Source organism: Anabrus simplex, chromosome 2 (genome assembly GCF_040414725.1).
Source record: "Anabrus simplex isolate iqAnaSimp1 chromosome 2, ASM4041472v1, whole genome shotgun sequence".
Taxonomy (NCBI): Eukaryota; Metazoa; Arthropoda; class Insecta; order Orthoptera; family Tettigoniidae; genus Anabrus; species Anabrus simplex.
Window position 1 is genome coordinate 1,011,707,898 of NC_090266.1, and position 17,097 is coordinate 1,011,724,994.

A 17,097-nucleotide genomic window follows, 5' to 3' on the forward strand; every position below is an offset into this window, starting at 1 on the left:
CACCAATTTCCGAATGCAAGCTTACAGCCACGTGATCCAAAACCTGAGCCCAACTTGTTCAGTTCTGGAACAGTTTACTTCTAGTGAAAGTAAATCACAGAAGCCAAGAGAGTTTACTATACGCACATTTAATGTTTATTAAGAACATGCAACTAAATTTAAATACGTTTAACTCATTGTCATAAGATGATTTATGCCGATACTTTAATCACCCTCCACACCCGTCTTCCTGTGGTTCAATACTTCCAGAAGAACATTTTAATACTTTGATATCAGAATAAGGCGAGTAATAGAATTGAATGGATCGAATAACAGTCTTCCATCTTTCATGCAGGTAATGGCCTATAATGCACGCCTTCCAAATAATAATAATAATAATAATAATAATAATAATAATAATAATAATAATAATAATAATAATAATAATAATAAAAATCACCATAATCATAATCATACTCATAATTATAATCATAATGGTTTTATGTCTCACTAAGTAATTTTACGGTTTTCGGAGACGGCGAGGTGCCAGAAGTTGATCCTGTGGGAGTTTTTCTACGTGCCAGTAAATCTACCGACACAGAGCTGGCATAATTGAGCACCTTCAAATATCACCGGACTAAGCCAGGATCGAACCTGCCAACTTGGGCTCAGAAATCCAGCACCTTAACCGTCTGAGTCACTCAGTCTGGTTGCTTAAATTAGTTCTAGGAAGGTTTCCCTTAGCAGTAGGTTACAACTGAAAGTAAGCAACAACCAAGGTTCAGTGCTGACAACACTCCCGCACCGGGGGGTGAACATCCCTCATTTAGCACTAGAAGGAAAGGGGCTCCTCATGATATCCCTCGAAGTGAACGCTCTTGATAACCGGTCTGGTTTAACAGTAAGAGGGAAAACAGCTCGAATGTTCATTTCATTTGTGTTCATGTAACTGTTGAATGTCAGGAAAAATTAATTATTTGAAACATATTATTGTGTTCATGTGGCATTCTGAGCTATGAATTTATTAGTTCCTTAATATTTTCTGGAAAGAACTTCGTGTTGATATAGTTGTTGGTTTGTGTCCTGCACTATATCCTAAGTTAAGCAGAATTCCCTTGCGCCTGTTGCACGGAATTCTCGTAGCCAATTTTGTCTTCCCTTCTTTTGCCTGAAGTTTACATGCGTTCAGTTCAGGCCTCCTTGTTAGTTTCATTTCCAAAAACGATGCTGTTTATAAGGATCTCATTATACACCTGAACTCCGCTTGTAGAATAACCCTAGTTACACGTGCAAGGATTACATAAATTGACCTCGTAATATCCTTCCTTTAAGAATAGCTGTACTGTTAGAACATAAGCTTTAATGGTTTCTCATTTTGGTAGTATCACCTGCACACCAAGGAAGATCATATAAATTAAAACAAATGAAGATTGCTTCTACTTACATACAACATCCATGCGGCCCTCTCCTTGCGCAGAAGCGAACGATGGAGCCTCAGCAGATACCTCGCAGCGATATAAGCCGCTGGTCTTGAGGTTCACATTACGTAGCACAACTTGCTTGTCGTCAGATAGGTGATGCTGGAAAAGATACCGTAACATGGGTATAACCATGGAAAGTAAGTAATCTTTTTCAGACATATTAAATTAATAAATTACCGTGCATTGAACTTAATGGATTGGAGCTTATAATCACCCTTTTGGACTCTAGAAGAAAGAAACATCATTTTTATGACTGGCACAATGATATCTGATCCGTTAGGTGGCTACTTAATTATCTCCGGCTACATGGACCCAAAGTTACTTTCAAACCGCAGTTGCTATTTAAATACCTTTTTGTACAAGAAATTTCAACATAAATATTTACACTTGTTCATAACACGCACCACACCTAAAAACTAAAAATAAATAAATAAATAAATAAATAAATAAATAAATAAATAAATAAAAAATAAGTAAATAAATAAATAAATAAATAAATAAATAAATAAATATGTATATAGTGTGTTTGAACACCACTGTTAGCAGCCCTGAGGAAGGTTTTCAATGTTTTCCCTGCAACTCCAGTTCCATGGTAACGCTTCCTCCCACCTCCTAACCCTTGCCTATCCCATCGTCGCCATAACATCTATATGTGTCGGTGCAACGTAGCGAAAACTGTAAAAAAATGGACTGTGATTTAATAGAACGTTTTCTATCCGTTTTATGACACACCGTCACTCACGTCTTCTGGGATAGGGTAGCATCGGGAAGACAGTGATCGTGGTATTTATTAAGGTGCAGCCTGGTTTGAAAGTGAGGAACAACAGATAAACATCTTTAGCGCTGCCGATGGTGGGGTTCAAGGCCACAATCTCACGAATGCAAGCTCACAGCTACGTGACCGAATCCGCATAGCCAACTCGCTTCGATATTTGATAGAACATGGTGATGGTCTTTCAAGAACAAAACTTGCCAATTTGTTATCAATTAAATTGTATCCTTTTTCAGGTATATTACAGTATGTTATTAATTAAATGCTGCGCTTTAATACAACTAGAAAATCTTGCAATAGTTCAGACAGACTGGAAATTTTCGAAGTTCTATATTTCTTCAATTATCTAGCTTCCTCTGTCAACAAAACCAACAATAAGTCGTCCGATAGAGGTTTGGTTTCTCTGCCAATTGAAAGAGTAATACGGAACGACGAAACTGACGTAGTGCACAGAAAAATCGTATTGCATGCGTACAGTAGCTGAGGATATACGAAAACCTATCTGTTAATGTTCCTATTGTTACTTTTTTCTGTAAAGGCTAGATTTATTTATTTATTTATTTATTTATTTATTTATTTATTTATTTATTTATTTATTTATTTGCTAGTGGTTTAACATCTCAGTAACGCATCGGAGGTTTTCGGCGACGCGAGGATGGGCAGGGCTACGATTGGGAAGGTATCAGCCGTGACCTTAATTAAGATACAGTCTCAGCTTTGACTTGGTTTGAAAGTAGGAAACTACGGAAGTACATCTTCCAGGCTGCCGACGGTGGGATTCCAACCCACCATCTCCCGAATGAAAGCTCACAGCTATATGACCCTAAAAGCACGGCCAGCTCGCCCGGTAGGCTGGACTGTATGTCACATAAACTCCGATGGGTTTCCAGCGACGATTCAACAGGAAAGGGGTAGAACTGGAATTGAAATGACCATCACCTTAATTAAGGGACAGCTCGAGCATCACTCTTTTTGTGAAAACGGGAAACCATATAAGACGAACGTAAGGGCTGGCAACGGTGGAGTTAATATCTACCATATTTCGAATGCAGACTTCCAACTACGTGATTGATACTACGCAGAAAAATTGCTGGTGAAGTTTAAAGAGAGCATATTGGACCCTCTTCCACCCGAAAAATAACAACGTACATGCTGATTTGTGCCTTTCCCGGTATCCCAGCGAGTTTCTTTGGGTCATGAAACCAGAATCAGCAAACCTGGTCAGTTAAAGGCTATTAATACTGCTGTGTCCGACTCATTGGCTGAACGGTCAGCGTACTGGCCTTCGGTTCAGAGGGTCCCGGGTTCGATTCCCGGCCGGGTCGGGGATTTTAACCTCAATTGGTTAATTCCAATGGCACGGGGACTGGGTGTATGTGTTGTCTTCGTCATCATTTCATCCTCATCACGACGCGCAGGTCATCTACGGGTGTCAAATAGAAAGACTTGCACCTGGCGAGCCGAACCCGTCCTGGGATATCCCGGCACTAAAAGCCATACGACATTTCATTTCAATACTGCTGAGAAAGTTATCTCACGGATAACGTGACACTTACACATATGCAGGCCATCTGGCTGAGCACCTATATGTTGACAGTTTCAGATCAGTCTTCTGAAGAGCAAAAACAAAAGCAAAAGCCATCTCAGTACAGACAGTGAAGGCACTTGGACGATCTGAAAGTAAAGGATTCTACTATTTTCACATCAGCACTAAGTAAGATAAAGTTATTAGCTTTATACCTGCCCATCCGTGATAGCAGGAAATAATTTAAAACTCATTCTTGGTATAGGATGAGTTAACGTCAGGGCCAAGTGTTGGGCCACGAATGGAAGTTTCTTCACTAAAGTTTTCGAGTTCACGAAGGTAAATTGAACCCACGTCCTTCCGAGTGAACAAACCACGTCCTTTTGTCCACTGCGTTAGAATTTATATCGGTTGAAGTTGAAGTTTTGTTAACATGTTGTAAAAGAGCCGAAGAATATTTAAAGAAGGGAGATGAATACGTGGGGTACTATTATTCTAGAATTTCTTTCTCGAAAGAAGGTTTGGATGTACATGAACGTATAATAGAAGTAAGCAAAGGACAAGCTATCAAAGGCCATGAAGGCACTTGGGAGAAAGGAAGGAAAAGGTTTTCGCTGTCCATAACCCCGGCGCTAAGTGGGATTGAGGGTATTTTCTTTATGCCCGGTTACATTTTACCCGATACTCATTTTTGTTTAAGGATGTAATAACCTCAGCACCCTGTTCCACCCCAGAAGTGGAAATCACAGTTCCCTTTTTTTCGACTGCCTAAAAGATAATCGAAACCATGTCATTACAAGTAAACCGAGTACGCCTTTACAACCTCAGCGAGGCAGCTACTATACAGATACTTATTTACTTGCTTAGGCCTACTTACTTATTTTACAATACGCAGTTATGTCTTTCACTGTTTAGTCTGCAAGTTTAGGCAAATCAACTAAACTCCTTAAGAGTTCTCCAATTGTGAATAACTCTCTGCTTCGTCCAGGTCCGCGCTTCTTATATTTAAATCGTTAAAAAGTGAACCCAAGGGACTTTGTGAAATTTCCAAAAAGAATGTCATTCTGTGAAAAGATGACTGCTCTTGCATCTATGATAATTCCTCAGAACAACATTCAAATATTTGCAGTCCTTACTATGTATAAAACCTGTAGAATTCCTACAGCCCTGTTATCGAATTAAAAAGCGAGCTGCAAGTTTTACATCGCTATTGATATAGTGACCATTGTGTTGGAACGTTCCGTTATACGTGCAGTCCGAACCAGAGTAATGTGATCCTTCATTTCAAGAATCGCTCATGCATTGGCTTGAATTCAAGCATCCGGTAACCTTGGCGAGTAGCCAGTGACTATGGCTTTCATGCGTCAGAGAGTTAACTTGAATGCCCAGTAAGTTTTAAGTATTAAACAAAAACGTCAAGCCCTCCTTTCCACAGTTGCGGCTGGCTCTTGTGGGAAGGAATTTTTTCTTTCCTAATTCACGCAGTAATTCCCAGCTATCTTAGTCAGGATTGATTCTAACAATGATGAATTTCTTTAAAGATTTTATTTAAAATAAATCTTATGAAATTATTTCTAAATAAGTTTTATTGTTTACAAAGTATGAACCGGAAAGCCCTCTCAAATGCTTTCCTAGTTTGAATATCGCTATATCAATTAACCCAGTATCCAAGATTATAATGTCAATTGTAACATTTATTGTAAATGTCATAAACGTGTACTTTGTCATTTTCATGCTGTATTCATAGATTTGTTTTCTATATGCTTCATGTCTAAAAGGTACAGGCAGGTCATAGGCAGCAGGACAGGGCTAGGACTGCTAAGGAAGCGACCATGACCTTTACTGAGGTACAGCCCCAGCATTTGCCTAGTGAGAAAATGAGGAATCACGGAAAACCATCTTCAGGGCTGCCAACAGTGATGTTCGAATAAATTTCCTCCGAAAACTATCTTTCAGCTACGTGACTCAAACCACGTAGCCAACTCACTTGGTGATATTCATTGATACAAGCATACATTCAAGTGTGCAGACAGAAATTGATCAGGTAGCCTAGAACGTCTTTACATGCCATGGCAATGGTTTTCATTCAAAGAAAATTACCATTTTGATAACGTACGGAAAATAGTTCAGTGTTTTCTATATGGGGTTTTCCATTTTCTTTTTCAATCTATTGGAATATTTGCATTTCTAAAACCAACTGACAGTGAGAAGCATGATTTGTACTAATTTTAGACGTTACATAATTCTTTACGATTGTAGCATTGTCATACCAAATATGGTTTCTGGAATGTGGAAGTTTGTAACTGAGTTATTATTGAAGTTCTATGCACTCAGTTTACGGCATCTGACATTTTCAAAGTGTGTGTAACCGATAAAAACGGTATCCTGAGTGACTAATTTTCAAATACTCATCAGTGCTTCAAAACAAGACACTGAATGAAATTCATTCTAAAAGGATGCTCATCACATTCTATGTCCGACTCGTTGGCTGAATGGTCAGCGTACTGGCCTTCGGTTCAGAGGGTCCCGGGTTCGATTCCCGGCCGGTTCGGGGATTTTAACCTTCACTGGTTAATTTCAATGGCCCGGGGGCTGGGTGTTTGTGCTGTCCCCAACATCCCTGCAACTCACACACCACACATAACACTACCCTCCACCACAATAACACGTAGTTACCTACACATGGCAGATGCCGCCCACCCTCATCGGAGGGCCTGCCTTACAAGGGCTGCACTCGGCTAGAAATAGCCATACGAAATTAAATCACATTCTATAATGTACAACGTGGAGTCTCCTGTTCCTTTGAATGTAGTTCGGGCCACATTTCCTACACACGCATTTTATAGACAACCCACGAGCATCGGACCATGTCGGTGTGCACATAGTGCGGATGTACACTCCGCAGAGCTCTGACGGCCTTATGCCTAGGATTTGGGAGTAGTAGCGCTCCAGAATGAACTCTTTTAGCCATTCGCAATAGCGAATGATACCTTCACGCACGTAGAAGAGTGCATTAGGTCTACGCCAAGTGTACTGGATAAAGTGTAATCTTCCGGTGATCATCTACGTCGTTCGTTACCTCCGTTAAAACGGACAGTAAATTGAAGAGTGATCTAGTAAAGTGGAAGCTAGTTCGAATCCCCGACGTTGTTGTTGTCTTAAGGTTTTATTTCACTTTAATTCTCAGACTTGTTGTCTCACAGTAATGTATTCAGCGACTTTATGTACACAACCCTCGCTTAGCTTAATCAGTTAGTCTATACTGCGTTACCCTTCACTGATTGTACTGTGATTACAATAATTGATCTTCACTTCCTTCAGTAAGAAGGCAGATACTGAATTATCGCCGATGTGGTAAACTTTTCGGATTAACTAACAAAGGTAAAGTTTTAAAACTAAGTTACACCTAACGAAACAAAAATGCCTTCGTAGGCCTAAGACTATTTAACTCTGTTGTGTTGTTGCGAGAATGGGTATTCCACTCTTACTTGCGAAAGTTTTACCAATTTTAGTCCTCGAATTTGTGTCATTTTAATTTCTAAATGTATTTAGGGCAGTATGGAAGCCCTCATGTACTGCCATATGAACTAACAACTATCGTTACCTTATACACTATATTCTTCTTATTATTAGTCTATTATTATTATTATTATTATTATTATTATTATTATTATTATTATTATTATTATTATTATTATTATTATTATTATTATTATTATTATTCGGAGGATTCTGTGGAACTCAGAGCTAAAGAAGGTGCCGCCATGAATGGGTGGATATAAAACAGTCAGAAGATAAATATAAAACTTTCAAATTGGACCTATATTTCTTTCTCTTCTTATTTCTTTTCAAATTTTAAATTTTTTACACTTTGCTAAGCAAGTAACAATTCAGTTCCAAAAAATGGGCTCGTAAGCTTGTGGAACAATTCAGAGAGGTCAAGAGTATTCAGATAACAATGAATTAACAATATGAGCTTGAAGCTCCCTAATTACAAATTTTACATGAGCGCTACTGCTCCTTTCAGCTAACAGACACGGAGACGGATCTCCCAGTTTTTATTCGCCAATAGGGAGAGCGTCTTTGCTCGGCAAATGTGCACTTTCCAGGCCTATCGAAGGTACAACCTGCATTTAATAAAATTAAACAGTACTCAATCTCTTAACTGCTCAACAGTCTGATATCGTTAACATGAAATGAATGAAATAGAGTTTAACAGGGGTAACAAGTACCCATTCTACATGGCCTTTGGTTAATAAACAAAAGGTTGTCGTTACTTGCCGAAAATCAAAATGGTAAAGAGGCGAACACTTGCACTCCTTGAAATTTGCATGAAATATGTAAAACCCTATTTGGGCTTATGGCTAACCTATACTACGGAGGTGACTACGAGTAGATGGAGAAAAATATTTAAGTTACAGAAATTACTAGATAGATTTTATAGGCTACAAAATCATAGTCACCTCAATATCAAGTTGAGAGGGAATACACGAGGGTTACACACTCTTTGTTCCCTAATTTCGGTTAAATTATTTCGACTTGTTTGAAATTTACATTTGAGAAAAATGAAAGGTGCATTACTAAAGATTTGAAACCTTCCCCTTGAGCTAGCTTTGAAATACTATCACATGTTAATCAGAATCTGCCATTATATTGAGCTCGGGGATTTCCCCAAGATGGACATGGCTCAGCAGCACTCGGCTTTTATAGCGGAGAGGAAGATTCCAGATTTCTCTGGGTCGAAACCCTACCACACCCCCAATTTTCGTTGGATAATAAAATAAATATCAAAATGTTATCATTGGTGAATAAATAAGGTACACAATTTCTCATTTGCCAACATCTTAAGTTGTTTGATGATGCCTGTTGTTTTAAGGGGCCTAACATCGAAGGTCATCGGCCCCTAATCTTAAGTTGGCGGGTAGTGATAGATGTGTTGATAACTTTTGAACTTCAAAAACAATCAATAAACAATTCAGTTTAGGAAACCTTCACATACAAATTTTTTTTGAAAATTAATAGTTCATCTTCATCCCAGAGGGCACAACTTTAGTTGATAATAGAGACATCTGTCGAAAAAATGTCCAAAATTCTTGTACTAGTAGATTCAAGGTTTGCGATACAGATGGCCTTATACAAGGCGCTTCATTTTAAATGCGCGGGGCGGGTGTGCCTCCGGTACAATTATTATTATTATTATTTTTATTATTATTATTATTATTATTATTATTATTATTATTATTATTATTATTATTATTATTATTATTATTATTATTAGGGTGATTCGCATTTGATTTGTAATTCCTTGCCCACCTTGAAGCTTATAGTTATTAAATTCTTATGTCTTTCCTTCGTAATCCGTTTGTCCATCAGAGATGGTTTTTCCCCTCGGACTCAGCGAGTGATCTCATTTCTACCAGGTCGAGGGCAGTGTCCTGGAGCTATACCTTGGGTCGGGGGAATACAACTGGGGGGAAGGTCAGTACCTCACCCAGGTGGCCTCACCTGCTATGCTGAACAGAGGCCTTGTGGGGGGGATGGGAAGATTGGAAGGGATTAACAAGGATGAGGGAAGGAAACGGCCGTAGCCTTAAGTAGATGTGGGAAACCACAGAAAACCACTTCCAGGATGGATGAGGTGGGAATCGAACACCCCTCTACTCAGTTGACCTCCCGAGGCTGAGTGGAACCCGTGTCCAGCCCTCGTACCATTTTTCAAATCTCGTGGCAGACCCGGAAATGGAACTCGGGTCTCCGGGGGTGGCAGTTAATCACTATTACCACAGAGGCGGACTTTATTCAATTCTTTAGTGTTTAATAAGTGTCATATGGGCTTAAGAATTACTGAAAATAATATTTATTAACTTTGGACTTTTCTTTTGGATATTAAATGTAACTGGTGGTACTTACTTCATTTCATTCTTAACCAGGATGGAACTTGGGTTGTTGGTCAGTTTTTATTAAGTCAAGTTCGTCATCTAAACTTTATTCATTTATTCCCTTTTTAAATTCTACACTAACTTTATTAATTTATTCCCTTTTAATTTTAAACTTGAATGCCATGTACGCGAAATGTAAATTTGATTTACCTCATTGTAAAATTCATAATAACGTTAGGTCATAAATGGAATCGTTTGCGTGACCACCATTATTGGTTACGTATTCTGCCATCTGGTAGAGTAAATCGGAACGTTCAAGTTGAAGCTCCCTAGAAGGCATTTAAGCAAGTAGTAGTAGTAGTAGTAGTAGTAGTAGTAGTAGTGATTCGACAGTGATGTCCCTAGACCTCCGCAGTAGCACGATCTCTTGATCATCACCAGAAGAAGAATAGGCTGAAAAACAAAAAATATCCGCAAAAGTTTTAAAGTAATGTAAAATGATGATTACGTTCTTTCTTCTTGGAATCAGAACCCATAAAAATGACGTATTTACCTCATATGAATTTGATGAAGTTCGAAGAGTGGTCCCCAAAATGGTAAGATTACAGACTATATATGACGAAATCTCAGCCTGAAGCCTGGTTCGATCCCCAGCAGCTCAATAATTAGACGACATAGGAAGCCTAGGCGTCGCTGACGAGGAGTGCTTTCGATATAAAGAATGTGGTAGTATGATACTACTTTTCAGTCTTCCTAGTCCGCTGAAATGCACAACAACGGACTGAAGACATTTGACGCCATTGAAAACAGGGACTGGGTGGATAAGGAATATCATTTCTAGCGTTGCTCATATATCGGCCATTTTCATACAGTCAAAGCTAAGGATTAAACTGTGACAGGAAAGCGAAAGTAAATAAAATGTTCTATCCGACACCAGAAGACCTAGTACGCTGTATACGCCAAAGATGTGGCCTTGTGAGTATAGTAATAAAGGTCAAATTCTCCAAAGCACAAAGTGGGTAAATGGGGACCTGGCTAATGCACGAGGCCACACCCTCAAGAAAGATAACTCAATTAATTAAAGGAAGAAACTTGTACTAAACTGTACGTACCTGCATTATAAGAAATCCTAACAGTATATTCCTCTTTTGCTCGTTATTTGGGTAAAGAAATGTTTAGAGTTTACCCTTCCCCACAAAGTTTAAATTGCTAATTGTATAAGCTCGCGGAGGAGTTAGAGAGAATGTGTGGAAAAGAGAACCATGCAGTGGTAAAATGAAATCAGTGCTGTAATGGTACCTTGCCACAGGTAGAATGATATCAGCCTGGCCGTATAACTGTTCCTTCCCACGACGCTGAGAAGTTATTGACTGATATACACTCTGATGAATGTGAAGGTACTTCAGTGTAGACGGTCATGGGTTCACTCGCCTCACATAAATCAAACTAATCGCGCTATCTCAATGAAACGGACACTATCATGCTGTTTGATTCATTATGCCTTCATTGATGTAGATTAACACATTATTGATCGTTCGACTTTATTGTTTAATTTGGCTTCAAAGAAACAAGCCCCGGTATTTCAAGACTGACCCGATAAACTCCAAATGTAGAAAACTGCTTATTGAAAACGCGCCACACAATCACCGCCACACTTTAACCAGTCACAGCTAGGAGCATTTCAAACATCATTCTTAACATCTAAGAATTTTCTTTCACCATAAAAGTGCATTTTCTTTCTAAAATCATTCGTTATCGGCGACGGTCGCTCGAGCAAGGGCACATTGGTCATGAGTTTCATCGGCTAAACTTGCACATTCAGATTTAGCCACTGCTTATGACTGTAAATGTAAGTTGATTTTACATCGAGTTTTGTCCAATGTGGAATTTATGCGAGCTCTAGAATGGTAATCTTGCACAGTGAAGCCTCATCTACGACACAGAAGGGGTGCTACGTTGCGGCTATTAATCTTTAATAAGTCGTTGTAAGAGCTTCTGCCAGTGAAACATAATATTGTAAGCTGCTTACTTGTATTAAACTAAGGCAAACCTGAAATAATATATATTCTAACCCACTGGGTGATCATGTTTGTTAAGAACAAACATCACAGTTCGCCGGATCCTTTCCCGTTGGTGGAAGACATGTTCACTTTCCGAATATTACCAGGCAGGTGAATTTATACTATCTATAATCGCTATATTAAGAGCCAATCATCTGGATGAATTCCATGCCTGTCCTCCATATTTATAAGGACTGAAGACACATTGAACCCTTAAAGGCCCTTCGAGGGATAACTACCTTCCTGACCTATCAGCAAATTGGCACGGGATATTCCTCTTCAGTCGTCTATATGTTCTTCGTCACTTGCTTAGGTAAGAGGCGGTTTTCAGTACTTTAAACCTAATGTCAACAATGAGAGGACTCGAGTTAAAAGTATACATTTATTTACCATTGGAAACGAAATCGAATATACTTGTGACATTTCACAACAGCACGATCAACAAAGTCAATCCTGTTCGTTTAAAAGAAATAACAACGATGATGAGAGAACGCTGTCCGACTCGTTGGCTGAACGGTCAGCGTATTAGCCTTCGGTTCAGAGGCTCCCGGGTTCGATTACCGGCCGGGTCGTGGATTTTAACTTTAATTGGTTAATTCCAATGGCACGGAGGCTGGGTGTATGTGTTGTCTTCATCATCATTTCATCCTCATCACGACGCGCAGGTCGCCTACGGGTGTGAAATAGAAAGAACTGCACCTGTTGAGCCGAACCCGTCCTGGGATATCCCGGCACTAAAAATCATACGACATTTGATTTCATTTCATTTACATGAGAGACGCTGGCTTTGGAGACCTTTACTCAATTGCCTGTATTCGGTTATCCCTGATATATTACCTCAACTCTTTTAAAAATATCTTTGGTGACCAAGACCGTCGAACTTCTTGGATTGATCTTCCTTGAGCCTAATCATGTTGATTATATTGGTGACATGCTGTTCCTGAGAGTGAGTAGAATGATCAAAATTTTTATTTCCTGTATGGTGCATAGGGCTACTGATGTGACTGGGGTACTATGTGATTAGTTAACCACACCATCTATTTTAGGCTGGACTCCCACGATGTTGTTCAATAAACCACTCAGTTCCAGTTTCTATGCGCTGACCTCCCCCTTAATTGAATCTAATTCCTTGTCTGTCCCTTCACGAAGAGTTTTCAGTTCGTCACTTAGAACTATAACACTATCTTGGGTATCCTTGATTTGTTTAGACAAGTGTAACCTTGTATCACGTAAGTCTTTTCCTATTTCCTCCACGCCTGCTCGGATATCCTTGATATTATCAAATGCCTCCTCCTGAGATGCTCATATCTTTCCTACCTCTTTCTCCGTACTTCGAAGTATTTTCCTTTCGACAACTTCGATGTGTTGGTTGATCCACAGTTACTTTACCCTTCTTCAGCTATCAAGCCTACACTAATGTTAACCGTAGCTATCTATTTCGACAACGCCTAGTTTCGCTCCTGCGTCACAGTGAAAATTTTGGCTTTATCTTCCTCACGTGAAATGTTAATTTTCTCTACCTCTGTTTTCAAATCTGCCCTGAGTTCATTTTAATTTACCATCAATTGCTTATGTAACACCTTGGTTTCTATTAAGTGCCATCAAGTTTTCCATTAATTGCATCCTTATTCTCACTAAGTACACGATGTAATTCGAGTGTTTCTGCAAACTGTTGGTTAATCTCGATTTTAAAGTCAGCCTGAGCTTTAGCGTTCTGTTCTAATTGTAAATTCCGGTCACCTATATTCTTCTTAACATCATCACTCGCCTCCCTGCAACTATCCTGAGTATCCTGCACGACCTCTTTCATGCATTTCAAATCCACATCTGCACTATCTAATTTAACGTCCACAGTTTCTAATTTACTATTCACCGTTTTTAATTTACTACTTATGGCCTTTACGCTCTCACTCATGTCCTTTGGCATCTGGAGAAACTGACACTTGGTCCCTTCTCCCTCTTCACCCTGCATTATTCCACTGAATAAAAAATATGAATTTGCTGGCGAACCTGTGATTTCAACCGAAGTAATCCACAACTATGAGCAATAAACAATATAATCCTCTCCTAATTTGCAAATCGAAGGTTCAACAAGACACCATCTTAACTGTTACTGAATAAAAATGTGACATCCAACTTTCACTTGTTCAAAGTGATCAGTTACAACTCCATCAACCGAGCTCGATAGCTGCAGTCGCTTAAGTGCGGCCAGTATCCAGTATTCGGGAGATAGTAGGTTCGAACTCCACTGTCGGCAGCCCTGAAAATGGTATTCCGTGGTTTCCCATTTTCACACCAGGCAAATGCTGGGGCTGTACTTTAATTAAGGCCACGGCCGCTTCCTTCCCATTCCTAGCCCTTTCCTGTCCTGTCGTCGCCATAAGACCTATCTGTGTCGGTGCGACGTAAAGCAAATAGCAAAAAAAAAAAAAAATACTCCATCAACAGCGTCTCCAATTTTGAAAGGTTATCCTATCGTAAAATTTTAATTTATAACTCTCGTCTGGTGAAAAAATTTCTATCATCGTTGTATCCTCCCGGGTGTTTAATTACTTCCGTCGCGTTCACTCTCAATTGTACTGTATTGGTTCATCGTGGCTTACACCTCAACGATGATCTCTCATGCCTTAGTCTTTCACTCATTGTGACATAAATTCAATCATCCATTGGTAATAAAAAGTGGCTAACACTCCTTCTGAGATGTGACTTAAGTCCCAACTATTTGTCTTCGTTTTATTGATGTCAATCAACGTGACTTATGTTCTTCCGTCGATGTAACTTAAGCCACCACGTTTGGCAAAATTTTAAATTTTGCAACACTAAGCAACAGCACTACGGATTCTCAGAACTTTGACACTAATGAAAATGGTTATTCACAACATAACATAACTTCGTGTCATTTTCGTCACACCGATAATGAATCACAAATTCCCTACTAAACGACTTCCTTCTTAAAAAAATAAATCTAATTCCAAACATTTATTATAAATAACAAATTTCAGTTACAAATTCTTTCTGACAATGAACTGCCTCGATGGCCGAGAAAAAGGTGGTTTATTACCTGGAAAGTAGACCCCTCCTCGCTATCTCTTATAAAAACCCACACGCGTTGTCTTGAATTGTATCAAATGAAATCTCGCCTCGCTGAAAACTCGCGTGAAATACAATTCTTAACCAACTCAGAATGTGCAAACAGATTTAATTTAAAACGTCACTTGAAATATTCCTATCCCTCACGGTACTAGGGTTTCAGGTGGGATCGTAACTATGGAATTACCCTATTCCCATATCATTAAATTACACAAATTTAAACCTCGGGTTCCCTACAATGAAAATCCCGGCCCAAAAATTTCTTCAACACTACAGGATTTCAATCACCTGATCCACATTTCTTACTATCTCTGCAAGATTTGAACCGCTTGCTACAACAAATTCTCTACAACTACAATAATATAGAATAACTCTCTTACATGTTCCACTATGTTGTTACATAAAACAATCTGTGACAAACCAACCATTTCTCCTAGCATATTTGAGTCTAACAAGAAAATATTTCAAAACCTAAACTCACAAATTGACTTAGAAAAATTTTACCGTTATTGTCCTCTAATCAATTTTAGACAGATTTTAATAGACTTTCACAAATCACACATCATCTTCGACTCCTACTTTCCCTTGACAAATTTACAGCTCCGAACACAGGATAGTGTGCTTTCCGGAACAGCTTGCATCCCATCATTGCTACGCAACCACTCTAAATGGTAAATGAAGGATTACACTTACAGGAATTTCATCTTTACACTGAACAGAATTTCATGACCAGTTAATATCTTAACTTTGGCAAACAACAAACATATGAGACAAACGTACGGAAATGACACTTCGCTCTAGACATTATATTCGTTTTACAGCCATCAAATCTACTACTGTACATTTCACACGCTAGTTTCGTGGCTCTCTCGATTATCCAAGAAACATAAAATGACCTTTCGTCGTGTTACGCTGACATTTTTACGAAATAAAAAGGGTGACGAAAATGCGTCACAGATACACGAATAAAATGGTGACATAAATAAATAAATAAATAAATGCACTTTACAAAAGGTACTTAACATACCTTGAAGTTGCACGTGGCCTTGCATCATAACAGGCTCACTAGCCTCTCTCAATCTCTTATCTAGCCATCTCAACAGATAGTGTCTTTTCAAAATACACTCCTCCTTTCATCAGGATTCGTAACCTGGGTAGAAATGTTTATTTAAATTTGTATCATTCACCCGAAAATAATGACATAGAAAAAATAAATGCCCTTCACACGTTCACTTCCTCGAGAACCGAACACGTTCGTCAGTTCACCGCTCCCCACACGCAATAAAGTAAAACAATGGTATTTTCTAATTCAAATGCAGGATTTCGGCATTATATTGGCCGTCTGTTGCATGGATGTGAATCTACATGACGGTTCCAAATTTCGGAATACCGCAAAATTGTCTTCTAATCTATCTCCACTTGGATATGACGTTATATAGCCAACTTTGGCCAAAACTGCCTTCCCTTCTGGGGACTTAGCCTTCCCAACAAATGTTACAATGATAGTCTGAACGATGTGGTCTCCCCTCCAATTCACTGGACACAATGCGTGAATTGCAAGTGGCGCGGCGTGTTTTTATATAAATTTTTCTCCCACTCCCACGCCATCCGCTTTAACCGCCAAAAGTTTTCAGACACTGTTTCCACCTCACAGAAAATAAAATTATGACTGTTTATGAAATAACATATAATTGCTTAGTTTAGTAGCGGTGTTGATGATAAGCATTAAGGGTTTATCTTGACCAACTGAGTCGCTAAATTAACTCATAAACTAGGCTCTATATTCTGGTCGATGTAACAGAGTATAAACAAATAGGTGCGTTTTTCCAGCAATTTTCCTTCCGGAGTTATTTAGTGGTCTGAAGTCTTTACCATTAAGAACCAAATTGTTTCACTTACGATTTACTGACGTTTATCACTGCGGTTTCGTCGCCAATTCTTCTTAAAATGGACTTTTAACAAAAAATAGTTCCGCCAAATTACTCCGTATCCCTGCAAATTCTACACGTGTGGGTGACGTATTTTCTGTAGCGTGCGAATGAGAATCACCCCACCTGTTCTCCACGTGCCGTCTCCGGTCAGAAATAAAAATGCAACTAGGGCTCTTCATAACCTGTAATTGATATGGTGCCTTATATAATTATTTTAGGATTACGGCTCCTTATGACCCAAAGGTCATAGGTTCAGTAAGGAGCTATTGATAGTCTGTCCGTCGGAGGGAGACGTCAAGATTTCAGTAGCCCCCTTGGTGCTATTTGACTGGTAAAAGCTATGTGCCGGCATCGGGTTTCATCCTGCATCACGTCATTTA

At 39.1% G+C, this 17,097-nt stretch overlaps 1 protein-coding gene across 1 annotated transcript in view; it reads right to left on the reverse strand.

Moving 5' to 3' along the window:
• Nucleotides 1-17,097, reverse strand: part of LOC136863761 (uncharacterized) — a 558,429-nt gene that overhangs the window by 457,999 nt on the left and 83,333 nt on the right. The window contains exon 3 of the mRNA XM_067140113.2: nucleotides 1,424-1,559. Coding sequence (XP_066996214.2) covers nucleotides 1,424-1,559 — 136 coding nt within the window. The remainder of the gene's footprint in view (nucleotides 1-1,423; nucleotides 1,560-17,097) is intronic.